The sequence below is a fragment of the Myotis daubentonii genome, chromosome 16, assembly GCF_963259705.1.
Source record: "Myotis daubentonii chromosome 16, mMyoDau2.1, whole genome shotgun sequence".
Lineage (NCBI taxonomy): Eukaryota > Metazoa > Chordata > Mammalia > Chiroptera > Vespertilionidae > Myotis > Myotis daubentonii.
The window spans coordinates 15,688,641-15,703,968 of record NC_081855.1 but is presented as its reverse complement, the minus strand read 5'-3'; the positions used below and the strand labels follow the sequence as shown (position 1 = coordinate 15,703,968).

The following is a 15,328-nucleotide window of genomic DNA, read 5'->3' as shown; positions in this document are numbered from 1 at the left end:
ATCAACACTGTTAACTATGGAGAACGATGGGCGATAGGATGGGGATGAGGAAAAGAACAGTCACTGGTAAAAACTAACAAAAAGAAGTGTGTGGGGAGAGAGTACTCTTAATCATAAAAATGATAAAGACACGTTTTAAAATTTAGCAGACACTAGTTACAGGTTTGAAGTAGTTAAAAATAGACTAATTTACTTAGAGAACATCAATTTCAAGAGCAGTACAACTCTCTTGTGGGCTTAATCCACAGTGTGGGGTGTGCAGGAGGCAGCCGATCAATGATTCTCTCATCGTTGATGTTTCTACCTCTCTCTCCCTCTCCCTTCCTCTCTGAAATCAATACAAAAATATTTTTCAAAAAAGAGTAAAATAATGAGTAGCAGCTAATTCTCAAGGAGGGCTTATTATATGCAAAGCACCTTCTATCCATATAATTTAATCCTCACAACAACCCTATAAACCAGGTCTACTTTTGTTATCCCTTTTTCTTTCACAGATGAGAAAAACGAGGCACAAAGAGATTAAGTAACCTGTCCAAGGTTACACAGAAAGTGCCGTTAACTATCTTTTATTCTACACCCACCACATGGGGCTCTAGTCCTGTGAGGTGCTTTAAATATATTTCCTTCAACGTTCACAAGAGCCTCGCAAGGTCTGATTATTCCCACGCTACAGAACGAAACAGGTCAAGAAGGGCTACTGTTCCTGGGCCTGGCGGGAGTGGCGGGGCTGGTCTTCCATCTCAGTTCTGTCTGGTGCAAAGCCAGTGTTGCTCCTCCTTCTCCAGCGGTGCCTGGACTTGCATTTCATGGAGCAGAAACACTTGCAGACAAAGGTGGGAAGGAGGGAGACTGACATGAAGTTACCAACTATCCATTTTGCCGCATATGGACACTGAGAAAAACCACAACAGACAAAACTGCTCTTCCTGTCATGATGAAAAGATTTTAACACTAAAAACTAGAAAGAACCGTGCAACAGACTATACACAAAAAGGTTTCTGCTGACACAAACGCGATCTGGTCCTTATTTTTCTCACATCAGTAGGCACAGTGAAAGTGGTCACGGGCAGGTGCAGGGTCTGAGAACCACGGCGCTTCCACTGGAGCCACGCAGGTCTGTCTCTGAACTAGCCAGTTGGCCTCTCCGCACATACGTTATGGGGTGTGTTAGAAGGTGCTTGCTGCATCTATCCTTCCATCCACCTCTCTACCTACCCTTTTCCCAAAAAAAATAATACAAAGTGGAGAAAAGACATTCATAGATTTGTAAAAATTATTGTACAAAATGTCTCCCAGGACACCAAAACGTCTTTTGATACTGAATCCCTTTGTGAAGAGATTTTAAAATTCACTTTACATGCCGCCTTTGAAAACCCAAGCGCCACGCAAAGAAATTCGAGTGCCACCTGAAATTTCACATGCAGCTCCCGTAGCACACACCTCTCTCAACTGGTGAGGCCATTAGAATTCCATCTCAAAGGAGCTCTGTGAATAGAAGCTAATGTCTTTCAGCAATTTAAACTCTCTGGCTGCAGGACTTTGGTTTATGAATTGCAAACTAACCGATTCAAAAGCACAGAACCTCCATTTTAATTTCACATTTATTCTTGCCAGAAGAAAAATACTTTTTCGGGAAAGAGCAATAACATCTTATGCCTGAACTCCATGAATTTAATTGTTTGGAAGGCATTTTCATAGGACTTACCTTTCTGGCAACTCCTAGTGTTCTTTGGAAAGAGTCACGAATGCAGAAGGGCATAAATTTACTCAGTAAAGTACCATAAACTCTCAACTACCCGACACAGTAAGGAAATGTGGCATTCGAATATGCACATTTAAACAGTCACCCATCATTAATTATGCCCTGAAAACAGGATTAAAAAGTCACTCCATTGGCGATTTATGGACAAAAATTTTTCTAAGAACTACAACATCATAAAGTGGATCTAATAAGCCACAGGGAGCCGTTTAATCTCCGTGATGATGAAGGGTCTGGAGCACCTGCACCATAAGGATTTGTCCTGGCACGGCAGCAGCACGCCAGCGAACTGGGAATTCTAGTTGAAGACGTGCCAAGTGACAGTTGACTGTGTAATTTGTACTCAATTGGAATTCAGCTTTTAAACAATTGGCTTTGGGGCCAGACAGCCCCGCGTCTGCATCTTAGCTCTTCCATTTCGCAGCTGCAGGGTCCAGGGCACATCACTTAAGATTTCAAAGGTGCCTCTCCTCAGTGCGAAAACCTCTGCTAAAGGCCGGGTTCTCTCTCCAACTCCATCAGTGACTTAGGGTATTGCAGTCAATACCCTTTTTGTAACGAAAGGAAGGAGCCACCTAAACAAACTAACAATATGAGCTTATTTTGACTAATGAGCTGCTATCTGATAGACCTAAAATCTGGAGGATAACTGCCATAGAATTGCTTAAAACACCTGGGAAGAGGAAGATCAGGGAAGAGCTGTGGGGGGGAGAGAGAATTAAAAAGAGGCCTTCGTAACAGAAACTGCCCCCTTCTTTCCTTTCTATCAAAAGTCCCCCAGAAAATACAGAGGTTTGCACCCTCGGTGGTTCAGCTCAGTGAATAGAGCATCGGCATGCAGACAGAAGGGTCCCGGGTTCAATTCCAGACAAGGGCACATGCCCGGGTTGGGGGCTCAATCCCCAGTAGGGGGCATGCAGGAGGCAGCCGATCAATGATTCTCTCTCATCACTGATGTTTCTCTCTCTCCTCCCTTTCTCTCTGCAATCAATAAAAACATACTTTTTTTAAAAAGACAGAGGTGTGGATGGTCCCCATGGGGTGGATTATATAAATTTCATCCATAGTATTGGTTTTATTCCAGCAGATACAGACCCAATTGTTTGAAAAATATATATAAGATTTAAAGAAAGCTGTTATATTCCAGTTGAGTTTTGTAGTTCTCCTAGGAAAATCTAAATTATCCACATTAAGGTCTTTAAATATTTTCATAATGTTGTTTAATAATTCTGTTTGGTATTTTTAAATGCTTAGTGCTTAATTCAGCAATTCTGAGATCACCACAAAACCAAAGTCTAAGAGATTTCAACAGATGGTCAGACTGCAAGCATGTAGAAGAACAAAGTCAATTTTTAGTGTGGCATGCTTACGACTCTCTATAATTAACAACTACCAGAAATTATTACAACAGAGAAAAGTATGAGTTTTTAATTTGAATCTTATGTGCCTTACATGCTTTGCACATAAATATTATTAGGTGAATAATAATCAGTTACCTTAATGGAAGTTAGCAAATACATAGTTGTTAATATTGTCTTGTGTAATAATATTTAGTTGCCTTTCAAATATATCTGCTTTAGGTAACACAAAATGAAATTTCACACCTTGACCTCATGTGCAGACTTCCTAGTACTTAGTACTAAAGTGGAGAAAATAGCCCTACCAATCTAAAACTACTTGAGCACTATATATTAAGACTTGTTGATTTTGATAATAAAAACTCTGTATATAATAGATTAACTGTGCAGTAAGTAAAAAATCATACAAGATACTTTACCTAATGGAAGGTAAAGTTAAAAACTAAGTGTATCAGAATATTCCAATCTAGTTAAAAATAAGGTCCCACTTGCTTACTGAAATTAAACTTTTATTCTGAAACCTTAGTGGGTTAATAACTGAATATATGAAAAATCATGCAACTAATCTAAACGAACCTCCCTGATGACATAAAGGGGGTTACACTTGGAGAAAAATATTTTTTAAAACATTTTCTATAGTTTTAGCTAAAAAACTATATTCCTACATTTTCCCCCATTTGAAAGTGTGCAGTAACAACTATTTCCTGAGATACTACAATTTCGGTTTTGGATATGAACTACTGACAATTCAAAAAAATGAAGAGAGGACTAGTTTGAGGTCAATTTCCAAACCAATATAAACTCAGGTTTAAAGGATTCATTTAGTTAACAGGTCACATGTATTTTGCTAAATAGACCAGATTATGAATTTCTAAAAAAAATATTTTTAATACTTGACAGTGTTGGTGGAAGTTGAGATGACTCAACTTGCTTCAAGCAACTGCTCCCCCCCCAAAATTCCCAAACCAGAGGCAGTGTCGTACAGTATGAAAAATAATAAGGCAAACAAGTTCCATCCCAATAATCTATAAAAAAGGGGAAAAAGTATGGTTTCTACTGGTATTGGCCTTCAAGGCAGTCTAGACAAGTAGTGAGTAGCACAAGGCTCTATGCAAACACCGCACTGACAGAAAGCATCAGCTTCCTGCGCTACAGGACTACACCCAAATAAGTTAATTCCTCCAGTATGTCTTGCTTCGCTAGCATATTCACTGTAAAACATGAAACAGACACTTAAAATAGAAGTCAACATTTTGGAAACCAGGTCTTCCTTAAGCTGTGGAAAAATCTGGGTGGCCCAGATTCCTTCCTTTCTTAAAACAAGGCTGTTTTGCCTCCCACTCTAGAAGAGAGGTGGAGATGTTTACATGGATACATCTGATGTGTTGACACAGCTCTTAGCAATAAGTCCTTCAAAAGGGCGATCTTTTCCTTCAGATTCTGCAACAAAGCTCTGATTGTCACGGTAAGCTGCAAAGAAAAGAACACATCCTAAGTATGCCGGTCCAAACGGAGAGGGTCCTCTAACAGTATCATGTAAACGCTGCTTCGTGTGCTGATTCAATCAAGGGAGGGCTGGGAGAGACCCTTAGCATCCTCCCAATGCAACCTCAGGGTCGACGGAATCTCAACGGTCACTACAACCTGCCCAGGCGGTGAGCCAGTCATGGCTAACACTGGCATCGACTGGAAACTGTCACTTTCCCTCACAACCTACTGACTTCTGCCCGAGAATCAGCCCTCTGATCCTGTCGGTCCCTGTGGAGCCACGCAGGAGACGGTGTCCTCCAGGCTTCGTTCTCCCCAGTGGGAACTCCACCATCCACTCAACCCGGCTTCCAACGACACGACGTCAAGTCCCGCTGCCATCCCGGCCAGTCTCCTCTAAACGCACTGGTGCACTTGCTAGGATAACTCATTTAAAAGTTCTGTAGCTGTGTGTTCTTTCCACACACGGGGAATGTTAACCATGCACTGCTCTCTTCCCAGGATTGTGTGAATTTTTTCCAATCATTCTATAAACCCAGAGGAAATTTTTGTTTGTGACTAACAGTGCTACCTTAAAGGATGGAGGAGGGGTGGAGAGGGCTTCTTAGGAGCTTAGAAATGTGAAAAATAAAGTTGCCCACGTAAATTAAACATAGTCAGCCATGGGTGAAATCAGAGATGTTTAAAAAGGCTATCACAGGTTTCACTTGCTATCATGTTAAAAATGGCAATTATAACCTACAGCGGAAGCAGGGGCTCCCTCCTCAGATTAACAGCAGAACACCAGAAACTGGCCAAAGGCTGCCCACATCAAGCAACCCTCAAAAGAATCGACAGCCAAGAAAAGTCTAACCTTAACTACTCTCATACCTCTGGGAACCACAGGAAAACCACCCACAATGTTTATGGGGAAACTCCAAAGAGAAGAAATTTCTCCTCATTCAAGAAGAAAAGAGCTAAATAAACAAACAAAAAAGCAAAACACACACACACACACACACACACACACACACACACACACACACACCAGGCCTATGAAGAGTCTACAAAGTTAGAGATCAAAAGTACTCAAGAGATAGTGCTCGCTTCGGCAGCACATATACTAAAATTGGAACGATACAGAGATTAGCATGGCCCCTGCACAAGGATGACATGCAAATTCGTGAAGCATTCCATATTAAAAAAGAAAAGTATTCAAGAGATGAAAGAGTATGTAGTCATTAAAAAGTATGACTGAAATAAAAATTTGTTGACACAGAAAGCCATCCATCATAATTTAGTAAAAGGAAAAAAAATCAAGTCATAAAACACAATGTCACCCACACATGGAAAAAACAATCCAGGAACTAAATACATCAAAATGACAAGGGTGGTTATGTAAGTAGTGGGAAAATGATTACTTTTATAATCAGGAAAAAAACTTCTATTACCATAATTTAACAGAAACTTTACAAAGAATAGAAAAAGAAGGAATGGCTAATTCATAGTTTAAGCTTACACACTCTGGTAACAAGCACTAACAGAGATAATGGAAAAAGAAAACCACATGGCAATCTCCATTAAGGGTTATAAATGTAAAAGTCTTTTAAAAATATTAGCAAATTCAGAATTACATTAAAAATTACAATAGACCATCACCAAGTAGAATTTACACTAGTAATTTAAGAATAGTTTGTTATTAGAAAATCTAATAATAAAGCAAATAGTGTTAATGATTAAAAACAGAATAAATATATGATTAATACAGTATGGGAGAAATTATTTAAAAACAAAACAAAGAAAGAAAACTATGAATGAAGCACTATTGCCTTAACTGCAATATTATTTAACTTTGGTCTAGAAGTTCTAGCCAATACAATAAGACAAATTAAAGAAATACATCAGGGCTAGAAAGGAAATGAAATTATTATTATTCAGATTATTAATAGTCTATTTGGAAAAGTTAAGAGAAACAACTGAAAGATTACTAGAAACAGGAAAAAATTCACTATGCTGACCAAAAATAAAATAAAATAAACAAGGACATTCCTAAATTCAGTAATAGCTAGGGACATTTTTTAAATTATTATTTTAAATCATTATTAACAGTATCAACACAATCTAAAAATTATCTAGCACAGTACCTGGCCTATAGTAACTGCAGGAAATACTACTGAAGTAATGAGTAAAAGGAAAGACTCAATATTGTAAAAATGTAAATGCTCTCCAATTTAATCTATTCAAAATCCCATTTGGAGTTCTTTTATAGGACAGGAAGTGGTAATTATGGTAAAGGCACAGCACAAAATTCTTTTTCATGAAGCTGTGAAAGGTCACTCTGAAAAAAGGATAAATGAAGAAAATTCATGAATAAGTATAATAAAGGGGCATTAAACAATCAGATTGTAAATCTTTATTAAAAACTACAAGAGTATGATGTTGGCAGCTGCTAAAATTTCATTAATGAAACAGATCAGAAGGTCCAGAAATAGTGCAGTTGTGTGAAAGTGCAGTGAATGAAATACAGAATATTTCATACTAGAGGCCCGGTGCACAAAATTCGTGCACAGGGAGGCAGGGGGGTCCCTCAGCCCAGCCTGCACCCTCTCCAATCTGGGACCCCCTTGGGGGATGTCCGACTACAGGTTTAGGTGGGATCGGGCCTAAACCGGCAGTCGGACATCCCTCTCACAATCCGGGACTGCTGGCTCCTAACTGCTCACCTGCCTGCCTGCCTGATTGCCCCTAACCACTCTGCCTGCCTGCCTGATCACCCCTAACTGCCTCTGCCTCAGCCCCCGCCATGGTGGCTTTGTTTGGAAGGATGTCTGGAAGACGTCCAGTCTAATTAGCATATTACCCTTTTATTAGTTTAGATGTTCAGGGGGAAGGTAATTAATAATTTATCAAATGGGGGAAAATCAGATCCCTACAACACACCAAAATAAAATGCAAATATTATAAAGATTTATGTGTTTAAAAAAATAAAAACAGAAGAAAAGCTTAATAGGTAGACAGAGGTAGATGGCTATCCAAACACATCAACAGGGCCTACATATTGACATCGAACTCAGAAACCAATTGTTTGTCTTCACCTGTCTGCTAATAATACTACTCATAATAATAGTTATACTTAATCTTTTTTTCTATATAATTTGTTTATGATTATTGAACATGTATGAGATAACTGTTAATACTCTTTTATTGCTTATGTAAATGTTATACAAGATGCCAAATACAGAGAATGAGACAGACGGCAAAGCCTGGATCATGATAATTCACAGGACAGAACTGATCCAGAGTGGTTTTTTTGCAGAGAAGGCCATAAGACCTGACTGCCTTCCATTTACCTGCCCTTCCTTTTGGGGGAGAAATTGGGCCTCCACTCAGATCCCATGGTAAGGGCATTGCCCCATCCCCAGTGGTCAACAAGATGATGTCGATACTGAAACTTCCTAGATCTGTGAGACTGTACTATTCTCAACCAAAAGGCTGATCACCAGCGAATCCTTGGGACTGATTTATGACCAAAAGGGGGAATTGTGGATGAAAAAAAGGGTGTTCTATGCAAAGTAATCTCACAGGGTGATCTGATCATAAATTCCTAACTGGGCAGGTCATGGTGATAGTCACGCCTGAGACCTGTAATTTCTTTAGTAAAAGGTTTTAAGCCAGCTCTGCCCATTATTCTTGTGCACCTAAGTTAACACACCTTTAAAATACCATAAGTAAGCCCGACTGGTGTGGCTCAGTGGTTGAGCATGACCTAGGAACCAAGAGGTCACCAGTTCAATTCCTGATCAGGGCACATGCCCGGGTTGTGGGCTCGATCCCCAGTAGGAGGTGTGCAAGAGGCAGCTGATCAATGTTCCTCTCTCACTGATGTTCCTATCTCTCTATCCCTCTCTCTTCCTCTCTCTCTCTCCCTAAAAATTAATAAAAACATATCTTTTTAAAAATATACCAGAATACCCCTGGAAGTGGGTATTATCCTCAAGAGAGCAAATAATCTCGTTAACTATCCTATAATCCAATTCCTGCCTTGATTCCTCCAATCTTCCTTACCCTCTCCTTAATTTCAAATGCATTTTAAAAAGCTGATAAACTGTTATTCTCTCTCTCTCCCCCTTCCTTCCATTCTCTCTGGGGGGAAAAAAAATCAATGTAAAAAATTATTTTTAAAAAATCGCATATAACTTGGTTCTAAGAATCACCCTTAAAAGACACTTCTGAAAATACAAAGAAAAAAAAAGCATAAAGCTATTTATTGCAACATTATTCATAACAGCAACCGACTGGAAACCACCTAAATGCCCACCAGAATACACACTAGAATATCAGACAGCCCTAATGAATTAATAGAGAGATTTCTACGATATATTATTAAATAAAAAGAGCAAGATACAAAAGAGCATTTTATTTAAAAGGAAGAGAAAAATATGCACACACAGAAATGCTTATTTCTGCAAAAAGTAATACAGGAAGAATAAATCAGAAATTAATGATAATACTTACCTATTGGAAGTAGGTGAAAAAAGGGTGGAAGACTGAGATGGGAACAAAATTTTTGAGTGTACTTTTGTGTACAATTTTGACTTTTTAACAATGTAAATGTTTTACATATTTAAAATTAAATCAACAAGGTGAAGGGGGAAAGTAAACCCTAAAAATGAATATAAACAGAAACAAAGGATAACATAAGACAAAGAAAAAGAGAATCAATTTTTACATTTTTAAATGTAACATGTAAAAAAAGACTATTATTCTTTTGATAAGAATGAACACTCAAAGAAATGAGGACATTGCCTCTGGTCCTGCAAAACCTAAAAGAGTTACCATCTGGGGGGAAAGTGTACCAACCCTAGAACTAGACTAAAATGGTTAGAAATGTTTAAGATAAAACAGGAGAAATTAAAGAGATGTCATGCTTCATTTAGTGTCAGTGACTAAGTAACTGTTTGGTTGTAATGTCAATGCAACAAACTAACATGTAGGCCATTATGCATGCACACATACACATACACAAACCCTCAGAAATAGGGGGGTTTTCAGACCTCAAAGCTCAAACAAATCATTTGCAGTACTACCAGTAATTCCCTCCTGGTCATACCTTGGTTGTACTTTCACCATTTCTTTCATACTGGTTTCTTTGTTGAATTTTCTCAGCAATCTCTTGTGCAATTTGACAAGTAGAATCATATGTGGAGAACCTGTATCAAAGTCATAAAAGGAGAAAAACATTTAAGGTACTTTAAAAGAAATTTATGTATTATATATTTATATACTATATATATGAATTTTTTTTCATGTATATCAAAAAAGAGCAGGTGATTCAAGACATCACATCAGTAAGAAAATAGGAGGGAGGCTCAAAAGGAAAATTGGGTCCTGGTCCCAACTTTGCTACATTTCCTCTTTTTCTCCTCCACGCTATCTATAATAATAAAAGCGTAATATGCTAATTAGACTGGACAACCTTCCGGACGAGGCCGGGATGCCAGGGAAGCCTGGGTCCCAGGTGCCTGCTGGCGGCTGGAGGGAAGCCCAGGTCCAGAGGAAAGCTGGTGCCCGCAGCCGGGGGAAAGAAGGCCTACTCTTGCACGAATTTCATGCATCGGGTCTCTAGTCGTCTACAAAAAGAACAGCTTAGTGGAGGTATCACATTTCCTGACTTCAAATTATACTACAATAATCAAAAAAAAGGACACAGAAAAATGGAACAGAATTGAGAGCCCAGAAATGAACCCACATATATGTGGGCAGCTACTTTTCGACAAGGGAGTCAAAACCATACAATGGAGAAAAGAGCCTCTTCAGTAAATGGTGCTGGGAAAACCGGAAAGCCACATGCAAAAGACTAGAACTACACTGCTAGTTGACACCATGCACAAAAATTAACTCAAAATGGACCAAAGACCTAAATATAAGACCTGGAACAAGAAAATACATGGAAGAAAACATCGGCACTGAACTTATGAACCTTAGTCTCAGAGAGGATTTTGTGAATTTGACCCCAGAGGCAAGGAAATCAAAAGCAAAAATCAATGCATGGGACTGTATCACACTAAAAAATGTCTGCATAGCTAAAGAAACCAACAAAACAAAAAGACAACCAACTGAATGGGAGAAGATATTTGCAAACAATACTCCAATAAGGGGCTAATATCTAAAATACATTAAAAAAAACTCGTACATACAACGCAACAACAAAAAACAAACAATCCAATGGGCAGAGGACTCGAACAGACATTTTTCCCAAAAAGACATACAAATGGCCAACAGATATATGAAAAGGTGTTCAACTTCACTTGGTATAAGGGAAATGCAAATCAAAACTACAGTGAGAAACTACCTCACACATTGTTATGTTAGACTGGCTACTATCCACAAGACAAGTAGTAAGTGCTGGTGAGGATGTGTAGGAAAGGGAACCCTCATGGACTGCTGGTGGGAATGCAGATTGGTGCAGGTGCTGTGGAAAACAATAGGGAGTTTCTTCAAAAAAAATTAAAAATGGAGCTGCCTTATGAACCAGTGATTCCACTTTTGGGAATATATCTGAAGACACTCAAAACACCAGTCAGAAAGAATATAAGCACCCCTATTTTCATTGCAGCGTTATTTACCATAGCTAAGATTTGGAAGCTGCCCAAGTGTCCGGCAGTAGAAGAGTGGATAAAAAAGCAGTGGTACATTTACACAACGGAATACTACTTGGCCATAAAAAAGAAGGCAATCTTACCTTTTGTGACAGCATAGATCAGTGATTCTCAACCTTGGCTGAACATTAGAATCACCTGGGAATCTTTTTAAAATCCTGATTTCTGGGCCTCATCCTCCGGAAATTCTGTTTGTTTTGCTGCAGGGCCACAGACTTTCTGGAGGATAAGGCCCAGAAATCAGGATTTTAAAAATATTCCCAGGTGATTCTAACGTGTAGCCAAGGTTGAGAACCATTGGCATAGATCAGCCGTGGGCAAACTACGGCCCGCGGGCCGGATCCGGCCCGTTTGAAATGAATAAAACTAAAAAAAAAAAAAAAAGACCGTACCCTTTTATGTAATGATGTTTACTTTGAATTTATATTAGTTCACACAAATACTCCATCCATGCTTTTGTTCTGGCCCTCCGGTCCAGTTTAAGAACCCATTGTGGCCCTCGAGTCAAAAAGTTTGCCCACCCCTGGCATAGATGGACCAGGAGAACATTATGCTAAATGAAATAAGCCGCCATTCAGAGAAAGACAAGTACCATATGATTTCACTTAAATGTGGAATATAATGAGCAAAATAAACTGACAAACAAAACAGAAACAGACTCATAGATACAGAGAACAGACTAACAGCTGTCAGAGGGGAGAGGGAGGTTTCAGAGCTGGGTGAAAAAGGTGACGGATTAAGGGCCACATGGGAGGGGGTGTGAGAGAAAGCAAAAGAGTGGTAGACAAGGAATCAATGGTGACGGAAGGAGACTCGATTTTGTGTAATGAACACTGAATAAATACACTATATCGATGATGTATTATAGAATTGTACACTGAAACCTATATAATTTTATTAACCAACTAGGTTAATATTAACCAACTAGGGGGCCAGCGCAAGCCGCCATCCGGGCCCCGTGTGCCACCTAAGCCCCGCCCCCAGCCGGGACCCCCATGTGCGGCCCCGGGCGGCTTGGGGCTCAGGTGGAGCGCAGGGCGATGGAGATCGTGGAGGCCCCGCCCCACGTGCGGCCCGGGCGCGGGGCTCAGGAGGCGCGATCAGCAAAGCGGGACTGGGGATTGGAGAATGGGCACAAGGCAGACCTCCTGGTCCTTCCCTGCAGCCGGCAGGCTCCTATCAATCTTCAGTTTCTACTGAAAGGAACGTGGCACCTCCACTGCGCAGCCTCCCAGGACTTGGACTCCCAGGCTCCGGAGTGGAGACTTCAACAAGGACTTCAGTGCCTGCTCAGGGGAATAACGCCACCTCCCTACTCCACAGCTGCTTCTGTGTCTGCAAGAAACTGCGCATGCTCCTCCCTGTGACATGGGCGGGGCCAGAGCCTGAGTTGAGGGGTTCCACCATAGCATAGCAGCTGGACCAGTCCAGGGATGGAGGGAGGGAGGGCGGGGAAGGAGCAAGGGGGAAGCCCTGGTTCCCTGCTCCTCCTCCCACAGGCATGGCCCTTGCTGCTGTTATGATAAAAGGAGTTGTGTTTTTCTAACTCTGTCTGGGTAAAGGAAACAAGTGTCTGTTGCCTTCTGATCTTACTCTCAGAGCTGCCAGTTAATCCCTCTGGATGCATCATATCCAACCTCCAAAGGATCCGAGGGGCAGGATCAACCTTCGTTCCATAGTTGAGGAAACTGACCAATAAACACGTGGCTCATGCCTCAGTGTCAACTCCCGCAGAAATCTCCGGGTAATGACCCAGATTCTATATCTAAGGGCATATTTTCTTCTGTTTTCATGTTTAATTCAGCCCCAGGAATCAAATAATACAATAAAGAATAAAATGAGTCAGAGGGCTCAGCATTGTATTCCCAGGGCCTTTGGTCCCACACAAACCGCAGAGCTCAGTTATCCTGAGATGAAAGGAAAGGAAAGAGAAACGTGAAAGGTTTCCCAGCTCAGTCACAGAGACATCTCATAACCACATATTAAGGACACGACATTAACTTAGGGGTGGGAAGGTCACAAATGGAATAGAGGATGGAGCCATTTGGAGTGAGCAGGCCAGCAGGGGGTCAGTTGGGGGCAAGTATGCCAGCGGGGTGGGGAGGGGTCAGTTAGGGGCGAGCAGGCCGGCAGGGGGGGTAGTTGGGGCGAGCATACTGGTACAGGGGGCAGTTGGGGGTGATCAGGCTGGCGGTGGGGGGGGAGACATTTGAGGGTGAGTAGGCTGGCGGTGGGGAGAAGTTGGGGGCAAGCAGGCTCGCAGGCAGAGTGGTTAGGGGCAATCAGGCAGGCAGGCAGGTGAGTGGTTAGAAGCCAGCAGTCCCAGATTGTGAGAGGGATGTCCGACTGCCAGTTTAGGCCCGATCCCTGTAAACCGGCAATAGGACATCCTTCCAGGGGTCCCAGATTGGAGAGGGTGCAGGCCGGGCTGAGGGACACTCTTCCCCCTGCCCCGAGCGCACAAATTTTTGTGCACCAGGCCACTAGTATACTAATAAAAGGGCAATATGCTAATTAGACCAGGATACCTTCTGGACGTCCTTCCAGACAAAGCCATGGTGGCAGGGCTAGGGCAGAGGCAGTTAGGGGCGATCATGCCAGGAGGGGAGGGCAGTTGGGAGTGAGCCGGCCGGCAGGGGGGGCAGTTGGGGGCGAGCAGGCCGGCGGGGGTGGGGGGGGGCAGTTGGGGGCGAGCAGGCCAGCAGGCAGGTGAGCAGTTAGGAGCCAGCGGTCCCGGATTGCGAGAGGGATCCCAGATTGGAGAGGGTGCAGGTCAGGCTGAGGGACACCCCCCATGCACGAATTTTGTGCACCGGGCCACTAGTAAGGCTATAAAAGACTGGACTATGGTAGAAATGGACAGCATAAAAGAGATTTAAAAGAAAAAAACAAAGGAGATTAGTGACTAACCTGATGCTATAAGGAGTGAAGAAAAAGGAGATGATTAGTTTTCAGGCATAAGCGATGACGTGAAGGAGACTGAAAAACTGGAAGAGAGAGATTAAAAGAAATTTACAGACTATGAACTGGGCCCTCTTCTAGCACAAAAAATACTGAATGTATGGCTAAACTGATATGTGTATAACATGTTAAAACACACACACACACACACACACACAAAGACATGGAGGACAGAGATGAAACAAAAATGGCAAAATATTGATAATTCCAGAAACTGTGTTATGAGTATTAAAGGGCTTTTTCCAAAAGTGGTGTATCATCAACAAATAAGCTGCCCTAGCAGTAAAGCTAAATAACTTTAGCAAAGAGCCAGTTCAAAGACAATAACCACTCAGTGCTTGTATTAAACTGTGAGCTGACTTACCACTTGCTAAGATATGCCATTAGGGCAGTAGCTGCTGTGTTCCATTTCTAAATGCTAGCACACTACTCAGGAGCGAAGCACCATTGACCTGTGACTTTCAACAGCACGAAGCAAAGCCACAGTCAAGTCTGTTTTCATAGGTTTTTCAAAGTCCCATTGCATACTCCTTTCTACCCTCCAGATCAGCAACCCATTTTGCAAGGTAACTGATGCTAGCACAGCCGAGTTCCCCCATTGCTTCTTTCAACAGTCCAATGAGAAAGCCACTGAGACAAGCTACTTGAGAGTAACAGGAAAATTATAAATGTTTTTTCAACATTAACTATGGAAGAGGCTTGGGGTCCAGTGATAGCTTCCACCAATCTAAATGTGTGGGGAGCCTATATAGGGTTAAGCCTCGGACTGACCTGTTGGCAAAGTCACAAACAAGTCTTCTTCTGAGTCTTAAACAACCCAATCCGAGAGGTGGCCGCTGATTTACACATGCTGTCATTTAAAAAAAAAGGGGGGGGGGAATTTGCCGGAAGCCGGTCCATCCTGGTTGCTTGACACAGTCGCTGCAGGGAAGAAACATCTGCACAGCATATGTTTCAAGGGACCTGGCATACTGTTCTTAATATGTTTGCTCCCCTTCTTAGCGCTATGTGTTCTAGCCAGGGCCACCTCCCCGAAAAAGGACTTATGAAGAACTTGGACTAAGACTGTTGGCAATAAATTTGGGACTTGTTGGGCCCACATCCCCAGGGGTCTGCCCACCAGG

The 15,328-nt window shown here is 41.7% G+C and overlaps 1 protein-coding gene and 1 non-coding gene across 6 annotated transcripts in view; one reads left to right on the top strand and one right to left on the bottom strand.

Annotated features, from left to right (window-relative positions):
* The window catches only part of STX8 (syntaxin 8), a 230,268-nt gene that overhangs the window by 212,408 nt on the left and 2,532 nt on the right, over positions 1-15,328 (bottom strand). For all 5 annotated transcript variants that reach the window (XM_059668636.1, XM_059668635.1, XM_059668637.1 and 2 more), the window contains exons 2-3: positions 9,695-9,794; positions 4,493-4,587 (exon numbers count right to left, since the gene is read on the bottom strand). In XM_059668636.1, the coding sequence (XP_059524619.1) occupies positions 4,493-4,587; positions 9,695-9,794 (195 nt within the window). The remainder of the gene's footprint in view (positions 1-4,492; positions 4,588-9,694; positions 9,795-15,328) is intronic.
* On the top strand, positions 5,684-5,787 carry LOC132219519 (U6 spliceosomal RNA). Its single transcript, XR_009449510.1, has one exon. It is a non-coding gene; the product is annotated as a U6 spliceosomal RNA (small nuclear RNA).